Source organism: Penicillium soppii (genome assembly GCF_028829465.1).
Source record: "Penicillium soppii strain IBT 18220 chromosome Unknown utg000005l, whole genome shotgun sequence".
NCBI classification, from domain to species: Eukaryota; Fungi; Ascomycota; class Eurotiomycetes; order Eurotiales; family Aspergillaceae; genus Penicillium; species Penicillium soppii.
In genome coordinates this window covers 3,589,140-3,601,596 of record NW_026643235.1, presented here as the reverse complement: position 1 = coordinate 3,601,596, position 12,457 = coordinate 3,589,140, and the positions used below count along the sequence as shown (strand labels likewise).

At 46.7% G+C, this 12,457-nt stretch overlaps 4 protein-coding genes across 4 annotated transcripts; 2 read left to right on the top strand and 2 right to left on the bottom strand.

Moving 5' to 3' along the window:
- Nucleotides 1-2,021: 2,021 nt before the first annotated feature.
- N7529_006817 (sulfatase family protein) lies at nucleotides 2,022-3,551 on the top strand (the record flags this gene model as incomplete). Its single annotated transcript, XM_057242344.1, has 1 exon — nucleotides 2,022-3,551. One exon carries the CDS (start codon nucleotides 2,022-2,024, stop codon nucleotides 3,549-3,551), a length of 1,530 nt encoding a protein of 509 aa, XP_057097703.1.
- A 1,582-nt stretch (nucleotides 3,552-5,133) lies between these two features.
- N7529_006816 (myo-inositol transporter) lies at nucleotides 5,134-6,829 on the top strand (the record flags this gene model as incomplete). The annotated part of the gene is made up of 2 exons (XM_057242343.1): nucleotides 5,134-5,502; nucleotides 5,546-6,829. 2 exons carry the CDS (start codon nucleotides 5,134-5,136, stop codon nucleotides 6,827-6,829), a joined length of 1,653 nt encoding a protein of 550 aa, XP_057097702.1.
- Nucleotides 6,830-7,354: 525 nt separating this feature from the next.
- Nucleotides 7,355-8,241, bottom strand: N7529_006815 (Dimeric alpha-beta barrel; the record flags this gene model as incomplete). Its single annotated transcript, XM_057242342.1, has 2 exons — nucleotides 7,355-7,901; nucleotides 7,940-8,241. The coding sequence occupies 2 exons, from the start codon at nucleotides 8,239-8,241 to the stop codon at nucleotides 7,355-7,357; spliced, it is 849 nt and encodes a 282-aa protein (XP_057097701.1).
- A 1,489-nt stretch (nucleotides 8,242-9,730) lies between these two features.
- N7529_006814 (uncharacterized protein) lies at nucleotides 9,731-10,195 on the bottom strand (the record flags this gene model as incomplete). The annotated part of the gene is made up of 1 exon (XM_057242341.1): nucleotides 9,731-10,195. One exon carries the CDS (start codon nucleotides 10,193-10,195, stop codon nucleotides 9,731-9,733), a length of 465 nt encoding a protein of 154 aa, XP_057097700.1.
- Nucleotides 10,196-12,457: the final 2,262 nt, after the last annotated feature.

Here is a 12,457-nt window from a genome sequence, read left to right as displayed (position 1 = left end):
CGTTAGTAAAAATTGGCCAACCCAATATCTTAAACGACATCCTGGGCTTACGTCCCGATTCTCTCGCAAATATGACTATCAGAGGGCCTTAATGGAAGATCCAAAGGTCATTATGGAGTGGTTTAATCTCTTTCAAAAAACAGTCATTAAGTATGGGGTATTATCAGATGATATCTACAACTTTGATGAATCAGGCTTCGCGATAGGGATTAGTGCGACGACTAAAGTGATTACTCAATCATTTTATACCGGTCGGAGAGGGGTTTTACAAGCTGGGAATCGTGAATGGGTGACAGTGATCGAGGCTATTGGTGTATCTGGATTTGCACTGCCGCCGTATATCATTTTTAAGGGGAAAAACTTCATGGAAAGATGGTTCGACGACCTCCCTTATCAATAGGCTATAAACCATAGCCCTAATGGATGGACGAGTGATCAGATTGGTGTTGATTAGCTACAAAAACACTTTATACCGCATACTATAAGCCGTACGAAGGGAAAATATCGTCTTTTGGTTCTAGACGGTCATAACAGTCACCTGACGGCTTAATTCGATAAGATTTGCGAGGAAAACTATATTATACCAATCTGTATGCCTGCCTATGCATCCCATCTTTTACAGCCCCTTGATGTAGGCTGTTTCGCGGTTTTAAAGAGATCTTATAGAAGCCGGGTTGCGGGATATACCCGATTAGGCATCAATTCTATCGAGAAAGATGACTTTATCGATATATTCCCTATGGCCCGTACGGATGCTTTTAAAGATACTATTATTTATAGTGCTTTTACGGCTACCGGTTTAGTTCCATTTGAACCTGATCGGGTGCTATCTAAGCTCAATATTCGCCTTCAATCCCCACCTCTACCAGATCGACCTGGTTCGCAAGGCTCGACATTAGATAGCAATATCTCGACTGGTATACCTCAGAACACTAAGCAACTAGCAAAACGCAAAGCTAGGATCAATGCTGTACTGAGTGATGGGTTAAATAAGCTGTCCAGCCCTACTAAACGTGATCTAGAGCAGTATCATAATATGACCCTCAAGATCATACATAAGCTCGTTTTTCAAGATGATGAAATCAAGCGATTACGGGCTGCAAATGCAAAACAGATGAAAAAGAGGGCTAAATCTACAAAGCAGATATCCTACCAGGGTAGTCTGACAAATTGTACGGCCGCTGAGATGGGTGATAATAGTGGTGGTGAGATATATATATCTAATACACCATCTATCCCAACCCTCCCGGCAGAGCCCGAATTGCCTATTTTACCCCCTACACGTCGTCAAATTACTTGTTCTGGGTGTCGCCAGAAAGGGCATCAGATTAATAGATGCCCTAGAGCTTGATTTAGTGAATTTAATGGCGTTTTGGTTGATTAATCAATGTATGAAAATTCAGAATACTGATGGGGTGGCCGCTCGGCAGGGATGGCCGCTCGGCCGGGAATCACGTTAGTTGTCACCCAGACCTACTTCTCCTCGCCGAGTACCAAAGAGCTTGTGCTAGATCTTCAACGATTAGTGCAAGTAGCAGATAATGATCCTCCTTCGATATACAAAGAGTTATGTCCATCGCCCCCGTTGGATGAAGGCGTTCACAGACATAACCATCTAGCTATTCATAGTTTGGTCCGACAGGCCAATTTTGTCGATGATAGCTATGAACAATTCAATTGATTATAAATTTCCATATAATCTTAATTGTAACAGCTCAAAAAATGCCCCAGTAAGAATTCGCCATATCATTGCCAATATGGGGTATGTCCAATGTGGTGCGTCAAAACCCGACTGCCGCCGACTGCCGTTACCAAGTGGACCTGCGATCTGTATACTCCAACCACTTTATTCCCATTCGACAGCCATGAACAAAAGCCTCTCATGAGAGGGGTAGTAGAAAGACCAAAGATTATTTAAGCACGCAACTCCCTGCAGCGTGGTTTTTTTTTTTGATCTTGTGCCGATTCTCAAGTTACCCAGCGAACCTCAAATTAAACTGGATATCACTTCACCATTCAAGATGGCCTCTCCAACTCGCCCCAACATCCTCTTCATCATGGCTGATGACCATGCCTCGAAATCTATCTCGTGCTATGGAGCAGGAATCAACAACACGCCAAATCTCGATAGGCTAGCCACCGAGGGCATGAAATTCAACCACTGCTATGTCACCAACAGCATCTGTACTCCCTCACGAGCCGCCATTCTGACCGGAACACACAATCACGTCAACGGTGTTATGACCCTCGACTCGAAAATCAACAAGCATAACCCAAATGTCGCCAAGGCCCTGCGAACCGGCGGCTATCAGACAGCCATGATTGGAAAATGGCATTTGGGCGAGGGAAAAGAACATGAGCCTACGGGATTCGACTATTGGAGCGTTGTACCCGGTCAGGGCGAGTACCATGATCCTGAGTTCATTGGACCGGAAGGGACCAAAAGAGAGCGCGGGTACGCTACCGATATCATCACAGACAAGAGTCTGGACTGGATCAAGGAGCGAGATCCAGAAAAGCCTTTTTTCATCATGTGCCACCACAAAGCGCCTCACCGCAGCTGGGAATGCCACCCCAAGCACAAAGACCTGTACAAAGATCCCATTCGGCTTCCCGATACCTTCACAGACGACTACAAGAACCGTGCAAAAGCAGCGAAGGTCGCCAAGTTCCGTGTGGCGGAGGATCTCACATACTTCGATCTGGGACTCGTACAACCTGATGGCGGCAGTGACATTGGCGAAAAGATGATTGACAAATGGTGGTTTCAAGACCGAAAGATCGCCGCCCCAGAAGACGTGACGAAACTATGCCTTATCGACAAAGAAGACGGCACGGTCTTCACCTTCAAAACAAAACAAGAGCTATCAGAGTTCAAGTTCCAGCGCTACATGCAGCGCTACCTACGCACAATCCAAAGTATCGACGACAACGTAGGCCGCATGCTCGACTTCCTCGAGCAAGAAGGATTATCCGAGAACACAATCGTGATCTACACCTCCGATCAGGGCTTTTTTCTTGGCGAACACGGCTGGTTCGACAAGCGCTTCATGTACGAGGAGAGTTTCCAAATGCCGTTTCTGATTCGATACCCTCGGGAGATCCCGGCGGGTAGTGTCTGCGACGATATTATCTGCAATGTGGATTTCGCGCCTACATTCTTGGACTTTGCGGGTCTCCGCATGCCGACGTATATGCAGGGGGTGAGTTTTCGGTCGCTGCTGCGGCGGGAGACGCCCCATGATTGGCAGCAAGTTGCTTATCATCGCTATTGGATGCATCGCGATATTATCCATGAGGCGTATGCGCATTATGGTGTGCGTGATCGCCAGTATAAGTTGATTTATTGGTATAATGAGGATTTCGGGATTGAGGGGACGAGGCCCGGTGGCGAGGAGAAGGAGTGGGAGTTGTTTGATTGTGAGGAGGATCCTTTGGAACTTTTCAATTGTTACCACGAGACAAAGTATGGGGATGTTGTTAAGCGCATGACGAAGATTCTGGAGGATAAAATGGAGGAAATCGGTGATGAGCCTGTCCATCCTCGTTGAAGGAGGTGTTATCCAATGTACTCATACAGTGAATATCAAGCAGACTACAGGTTGGACCCTGTCGTCCCGCCAAGCAATGGCTATTACCCCTAGGCTTTTTAGCACTCGCACTAGCCATCGTGCAGTATCAATTCGCAGGTAACGATAAAATGAGACATTGACGCCAAGGACTGAAAAAAGAATCACGAATCATGATACCATTGATGCTCTAGCGTTTTCCGTATCTCCATCTATCAACACTCCTTCTCTGACGCATCGTTCAGAAGAACTGGTTTACAATGTGCAGCAAAGAGCATGATGCTAATTGCTCACCTGTGCATTTGCCCAGACCGAAAAGGTCGGCGAGAGTCCGCACCGGCAAATCTTGGCGCTACTCTGAGACTTGAATAGCCGTTCTAAGCCACCTCATTTCTCGGCGTTAGAAATGGTCGGAGGGCTATCAACTTGTCCCGAAATTGATACTCGCGGGGATGCCGACGGCCAATGATGTCACACTCATATCAGACGCTTTTCGAAATTTCGGTGAGTGCTTGCGGCGGGGCTTTCACAGGAAGCTTCCCGGTCCCCACTGAGTCGAGTATGTCGGGTTTTGCTGGAGACAATTTTTTTATACAATAATCAGGATTATTCGAGACCTAGCATTTTAAGATAAGGGTACGATTAACCTACCACCGCCACACACCTAACGTAAGCAAAAGCTTGTTGAAAATTGGGAATATTGACTATTGCTGAATGGAATCGTTCCGGTTGTTGAGCCGCCTAGGGGCTAGCCCGCATGTCAAGCTGCATATTCTCTTCAAATTCCGGGCTTTGACCTGCCGATAAATTCCTCTCCATACGTACGGCCCCCACATCGAGTTCGGGAGAAAAAGGAAGATAGAGACCTCGATTAGAGTGAATGCTACATTGAAGCGACTTGTTCACGAACTCAATAGCCGTTCATTGCGCGATGAGTCTGCCGAGTTTCATTTTTACATTATTTACTTCAGATCGTCCCTTCTGCCAGCCAGTAAAGAATAATTTTTATGTATCTGGAGTTGGCGCATGCATCATCCGCCAAGTTACAGAGGACGGCCTGTCGCAGACCAAGAGACCGTCGGCGAGTCGGGCCAAACCTCATCCCCCTTAAACAGATGTTCGGGACTAGATTCGGCCAAGGTAAGTTAGAGCGACAGGAATGTAAAAGATATGATTGGTGGCGATTCCAGGTAAATAAATAGACGGCCTTGGAACGAGGAAGCCATTTTCCCTTGTAGCCAGAAAGAGAAAATACTATCACCGACGGAACACACTAAGATTTGAATTTGGGAAAGTGGCGGCGAGGATTGTTTGAAGAGGTGAGATCGGCCGCACTTAAAGTTTGCGGGAAATTCCCCAGATCTTTGCCTTGGCAGTGCGGGGATTCTGGGGTTGACATTATTGACGTATGCGTTTTTACTGACTATATAAAGCTAGCTGGGCTTATTTGTTATTCTGGGCAGCAAGATCGGTTCTTACCCATCACTCATAGATTCAATTGAATCTTTATCACGCAAATTACGACTTTTGTTCAATCATCTCGACTTCTCTACTTCCCCGCATCATGTGGCCACTCAATAAATCCTCAGATGAGGATAGAAAGAACACCACGATAGATAGTTTTGGATCCGATGACATGAAAGAGGATCTGGAAAGTGCGCACGTTGAAAAGATCGACGCCAGTGTCGACAACATCGCCACCAGCATTGACAATCTCCCCGTCAGTTGGTTCGTCTGGCTCGCAGCACTAACAGCCTCAATGGCTGGTTTGCTATTCGGATATGACACTGGTATTATCTCCGGAGTATTGGTATACTTGGGAGATTCCCTTGACGGAAAACCGGCTACGAGCAGTGAGAAGGAGATGATTACCGCTCTATGTTCGGGAGGTGCCTTCGTGGGGGCCATTTTTGCCGGAAACACCGCAGACAGAGTAAGATAACCCCTTTTCTAAACCTATGAGTGCTAAGTTTTAGTTCGGTCGCAAAATGGCCATCTACCTCGGTTGCTTCCTCTTCGTCGCTGGTGCCGTCATCCAGGCAGCCGCCTATACTATCGTCCAGATGGCGATCGGTCGACTGGTTATCGGATTCGGTGTAGGCTGCGGCGCTATGGTTTTGCCCCTCTATGTCGCAGAGATTGCGCCGGCCAAGGCCCGCGGAAAACTCATCGGATTGAACAACATGTCCATCACCGGAGGCCAGGTTATTTCCTATGCCATCGGTGCGGCCTTCGCAAGCGTTGATAATGGATGGCGGTACATGGTTGGGCTCGGAGCTGTTCCTGCTATCGTCCTTGGTGTGCTCATGCCTTTCTGTCCCGAATCACCTCGCCACTTGGCCTATAATGGCCGCAGTGCAGAGGCTAGAGTGGTTCTCCGCAAAATATATGCCAAGGCCACCGAAGACCAAATCGATGCCGTGCTGCTCTCCATCTGTACTGCGTGCGACCAGGCGCGCGAAATCAACGAGAGCGGGTCTCGGTTCTCGAAGATCAAGAAGTTGCACACTGTTCCGAGCAATCTTCGTGCGCTGATCAGTGCCTGCGGTCTGATGGTCATCTCTCAGCTGTCTGGTTTCAATGCTCTGATGTACTACTCTTCTACGCTGTTCGCCCTGGTCGGATTTGACAACCCCACTGCTGTCGGACTCGTGGTAGCAGGTACCAACTTTATTATGACATTTGTCAACATGATGATGGTTGATGGGGTGGGCCGCAGAAAACTACTCCTTTCGACAGTATGGGGAATGTCCGTTGGAATGATTGCCGTTGCGGTCGCCTTCCGATGGATTCCTATTAACATGGAGACGATGGAAGTGGCGACTACTGGTATCCCTCCAGCAGCAATTGCAGTTCTAGTCTTTATTATCTGGTTTGTGGTATTCTACGGAGTCTCCGTTGGAAACACTGCCTGGATGAGCACCGACTTCTTCCCTCTCGAGGTGCGTGCCATCGGAACAATGTGGCTAACTTGCTCCAACTGGGGAAGCAACGTTATCATTTCTAGCACATTCCTTTCAATGATGAAAGCATGGACCCCCTCTGGTGCCTTTGGATTCTTCGCTGCTATCTGCGGGCTCGGCTATATCTGGCTTTACTTCTTCTACCCCGAGGTTTCTGGCCTTGTTCTGGAAGAGGTGAAGGAGGTATTCGAGCATGGCTTTGGGGTTAAGTATGCCAGAGAACTTCGGAAAGAGCGAAAGGACATTATCGAGGAGAGAATGAAGACCCAAGAAAAGCCCATCGCTGTTGGGCACTAGGCTTCTTCGCGTAAGGGTTTGGTCGCCTGTACCATAGAATGAATACAAATATCAGTATCACATAGCTATAGCGATTATCGCAAAGTGATTAGTACCAAAACCATGATTAATGTAAATATTCGTTAATTCATTGTCAGTCCAGTGAGTCTTGGCTGTAGTTCTGCAACGGGGAATGATTCCCCGTACGGATGTGTTCCCCGCAAAACATCCCCGCGTTTGAAAAGGAGGAAATATTCGCCGTGATTACCTCTGGGAATCTATTGGACATTGAACCGTGTTTAAAATACTATACCTCCTGAATCAAAATATACTTAGTCCGGCTAAGCGTTTTGGCGCAACAACCTATAACGTCACGGCCGACTTCCTCCATGGCCTCTCGCGATTCCGAACCCTTGACGACACAGAAACTAAATCTTAACCTCAATTTGACAGTAAATATGGGTTTGTTTGGGAAACACCCACTCCAACAACAACAGAAATCTCGAGTATATATGGGCCTGTCCTTCCTGCACGAAAACTAATTGGTCACGGGAACTCCATCGTAACGCCAGTAATTGGCTTGAAATCAATGAACTCGTCCTTCCATTCAATAGATCCCACTTTCTCCAAATTATCACCGAGCTTCTCTAGTAGTGTTCTGCCCCCGACTATAGGGTACCCACGCGTGCTATATTTCCCTACGTGCCTGTACTCAGCCGCCTCTGCATCCCGCCAGAAATGTGGCCATAGCATCAACTGAGCTTCTTGGCCATGCACGTATTCTATACCGGTGGCCCATAGCTTTAAAGGATAATGGAGTTGACGTTTTTCGTCGCGAAAGTCTTGGCAGCTAATCGAGTGGGCCGGTTCACGACTGCCTTTGAGCTTCAAAATTTGGGCCTCCTGAGCTTTGGTTATAGGTGTCGGAAAGTAGACCCAGACCAATTGAACATATGATTTTAGGAAGGTGTTGATCCAGTAAAATTTAGAGCGTGTCTCGCGAGAATAAATGTGTATTATTCCTCCACTCTTAAGATTCTCCCGATAGAGCTGTGCGGAAGGCGAGGCTGTGATATCCCTTATGCTCGAGGTTCTCTCCTATGCTTTGCGATCGGACATTAGTGAGCGGACTTTGGGGCCGAGTCGAAGCATGAATTACCTGTTAACAAAATAATTGTGTCCGGGCGCTCCTGAACTCTTCCACACCCCGACCCCTCGTGTCCGGGGGCCCCGAGGAGTAGCTGGAAATAGGGATCTAGTTCCAAATCTTTGGGGACCTGGAGCTCGGTCCATATAAGAATCTCTTTATCGCTTTGGTCATCCATCGGTGAGTTATCTATGGAACGATCCGTGGCCCTCAAATGATGGTTGAAGTTCGGACTCAATGGCGCAGTGAACACTATCAAACATGCCGGCTGATTGGTCAATGCCATCGTGACTCGCGTTGTGGTTGGTAAGTTTCGACGCTCGGACCCGTGCGCCACGTGACTGCCCAAAATAAAGGATGTCACCTAACATCTCCGATTTGGGGGGATTTTCTCTATGTTTGTTCACACCATATCAACTAGTTTGACGATCTACATATACTATTGGTACTAGCTACAAGCCACAAGTTAATACCCTATGTAGATAGGCTATGGCAAATTTGAGTTATTGATTTTTCGTAAGAAAAAAAACCTTGGGCTATAGTACATTGAATGATTTTGTAAAGCAGGGTTATTGAGCCATGTACATCCAGATGCCTCAAGATCTACATAGCAAACTTAATGAGAGCATTTATGAATGTTGAAGTATTGAAACGGTTCATTGAACTAGCACAGAAGTGTCTAGTGAGTGCCGGAAGCCATGGAATCGAAAAGGGTGCATCTCGTATGTAGCATGTAAAGCCAAAGAGGAATAAAAAACCCTGGAAGCATATACAAAATGGTAAAATCCAGTGCACCCAAAGAAAGTATTAGGAAAAGGCCGAAAGTACCTAGGTACCAATCCACAGCCAGGCTATAGTCATATCACGCATGATAAGGGACCTTATAGATACAATAGTGAATGTTAAAGATATTACGTAAATAGCTTAATGTGTAGTTTGAATTAGTCCCTAGTCAGTCACCGTTAGTTATAATAAATCGGGAGAAAGGGATCGACCCGCGTCGATTAAGCGCGGTTACACTATAATTTCGTATATTGCTACCCTCGAAGAAGTCTAATTCGAGACTACCTACCGACCGGGTTGTATCTTCTAATAAGATAACGCGCGAATATATATAACGAAATTTACATGAGTGGTTCGAAACATACGGTGTATACGTCGAGGAGTGAGCTGCGCACTCGCCGAGTTTAAACCCGAGTAAACCCGCTTAGCGGTGGTTAAAACTCAAAATTTTCGAGTTGTTTTCCGAGCTCATATATATATATATATATAAGCCTGAGGACCTCGGGAGGATTAGAAGGTGTTTGAAAGGTGCGTAAAGGTTGCTTAGATGGCTATTCCGTAGGAGCGAATTGACGAAGCATAAGCAAACGCTGTGAGGCGGCGCGGAAAGCTACAGGTTATTACACCAAGATATTAAAATTGGATTTCAACCAAGGGTGGCCTAGGGCAAACATAAATTATAAAAAATGAACAGAATATGTGGTGGTGCAGTAATATATAGTTTTGTAGATATAAATATTTGATAATGATGGGGTAAAAAGCCAGTAGGTAAAGGCTTTTTGACAGGTTGTATACCAATCCACAACCAGACGGTAGACCATGTCCATGTATCGTCCTAAACTCCTATCCATTCCCGAAACTCCTTCACATAGTCAGATTTATTCCTTGATAACCCAAGCAAGTCAAAGTACTGAGTCCAGATTGGTCTTGCCAGGGACTTGTAATGCCTGTCTCAACCGTATCCATACGATATCGATATTCCGTACATCAGATCACGGGTTACGTGAACGATTTACATTAGTATCAATCTGGCCACAGCTTCCATCGCTACCATCACTATATCTCCCATAAGACCGAGCAGCTTGGGGATCGGGATGTGAGGGATAAGAAGTGGAGGAGCTGCGGCCCAGGGAGCCCGGGGATGAGGGCGTCGAGGAGCCTGGTGTTGTTGCGGTTGCAGAAGTGGGGTTTGCCAGGGCTCTCGCTGCGGCAGCTGCAGCTGCGGGGTTGCAGTGTGCGCAAACAAAGATGTTAAAGCCGCGACCGTTGCAGGTAGCGCAGATCGAGCCTCTAGTCAATGCGTTAGCCTTAGCATTTGTAGAGGGATCGAAGTCCGATGTATGTATGTACCTTGGGGCATTCCCTGCGCAACTTTTGCATGTGACTACGGTTCGGCCCCCGATGCATGATACATGCTCTGGGTCGAGGGTGAATAAGGCGTTGGTGGAGCTAGACATTGTATTGGAGGGAGAGGGATGGAGGAATAGAATATTCAGCGCAGGAACGGAAGGTCTGATAAGACGACGATGCGTTTGATAAAGGTACGGTAGCTTTGTAGTATTGATTCCGTTGGTTCTTTGTTTGTCTTAGCGGGACAAAGTCGATAAAGAGTAATCGACTTTCTATTGTGCCCAGGTGGTCCCCGAAAGAGTAATCGGGAACAAAGGAAGACAATAGTGTAGTCGGGCTCGGCGATCAGATGTAAGTAGAATCCCGTCTAGGCCAGAGTATAACGGAGCCGGGAACAAAAATTGCAGAGCAACTGGAATTCTTATACGACAGAGGGGAAAAAAAGTAATCGTGGCACGAGTTCACGAAATTCCCGAGGTTTTTAAGTGTTACATCTGCATTATATGCACCGCAACGGACCGTGGAATTTGATGACGGGAATCGAGGTCGAGTCCACTATCCGGATGATCAGCAGGACGGCCTCTGAAAGTCAGCCCTGGAGAACACGGTGATAGGACAAGTGATTGACTTACGTGTGTATATTTGATTTTTCTTTTCAATTTACATATTTGCATAAATGGGGGCGAATTTCACTTTGAATCCTTCGGTCATTTTCCGGACAGACTACATATCTCCAAGATTGAAAAGAACCAATAGAAGAAATGAAATGTAGATCTGGCATAGAGGGGAACGGCACAGAAACCTTTTTTGGGCTTAGCTGGAGTTGAATCCCACTATAGATGCGTGCCTGTCTAAGTACCTGTCTAAGGTACCTAGCGGAAATGCAGGGTTTATGAAACAGGAGCTGGTGGGGAGAGTATTCTAGTGTATTTCCACCGATCCACTCGAATGGGTACATGTTGTTAAACCTTACGTTCGGAAAAGGGCCATCTTCGCTGATCCCATGTTCACTTATGGCCCAATGAAGTACATGGGAAAAATGGCATTTGTGGAACAAGAACTTTTTTGATCACGTCGAATCAGAGATTGCCTGGCGTGGAGCATACATTCATTTGTTTCGCTGGAAATATATCCCAGACGTATATGGCTACTGCGACCCAGTGACACGAACCACTCAAATCTACACCGTCACAGTCGTTGTAGACAATCAGTACTATCACCAATATCGTGCCCCTGCGAGTACGAAACGTGGAATGTCAACCACGGACACCACGGATATCTGCATTGGGCCATGCGACCATGATCTGATATCCTAGATGTAGTAGATAACACAAGCCATGCTTGCTGGATGGATTTTCGATGGATCTCTGACTCGTAGTGGAGCTCGTAAGCTGTCGTCGTATTCTTTCTGCCTTCTGAGGTAAGATAGTCTTTCCATCCCAACCAAAAAGAGAAAAGCACCATGCATCAAATTTGATGACCTGGGATCAAATGGTCACCTGCGCTTTGCATAAGAAACACCAGATCAGGCACGGTAGCTTGCTTAGCGGCTTGATTTTGCTTTTTCGAGTCTTCACAAGTGCACGGGTGTGCCGGCATTCAATAGTGCATTCAGCGCCCAGCATTGACGATATATTGCGTTGATCCCCATAACCCGTCAAATACCACATTGATAATACTTAATACTGCATGGTAAGCGCAATCTCCGATGAGCAGAGCCGGAGTCAAGCGGATACGCGGACCTGACAAGCCGCTTGTGGACCCGAGAGTGAGGAGCCACAAAAAGCGAAAAAGAAAGTGAAAAAAATGCAGTCTTGATATGAGGTGAAAAGAAAGCTGTGTGAGAGGGATGAGTGCCCAATCAACAATGATCTAAAATTCAAACTCGCATCCAATCGCACACGGGACTTAATACTCAGCCGAGGCCCCGAAGCGCCGTGGATGTGACATAGCCTCAAGCAGGTAACCGTCGAAGGCTGCGTGGTCGAGGGGGAAGCGGCAAGGACCAGGGAAATTTACCATTTGGCATTTCAATGCCCAAAGACAGGGATTCCCGGCAGCCGTTTAGTGTTGCTTTGAATTCATTGTATGATCTGACGTGAAGCGTTCCGTGCCAAAATGTTTTGCTTTCGTTCTGCAGACGAGTCACATGCAGACTGAATCCTTCATTGATGCACATTGAAAACACACTTTTAATTCCGCCATCAATTTTGAAGCTGACGTGTTTTTCTTTCACTTCTCTTAGACAGACTGTAAAATTAGTGAAGTTTGCCTGCTGACATCGGACCGGTTAATAGACGAAACGGGTATGTGCGTCATTGCGCGGGGCTGTGGATTCGATACTAAGTATATCAGCCTCTAGGCGAAGC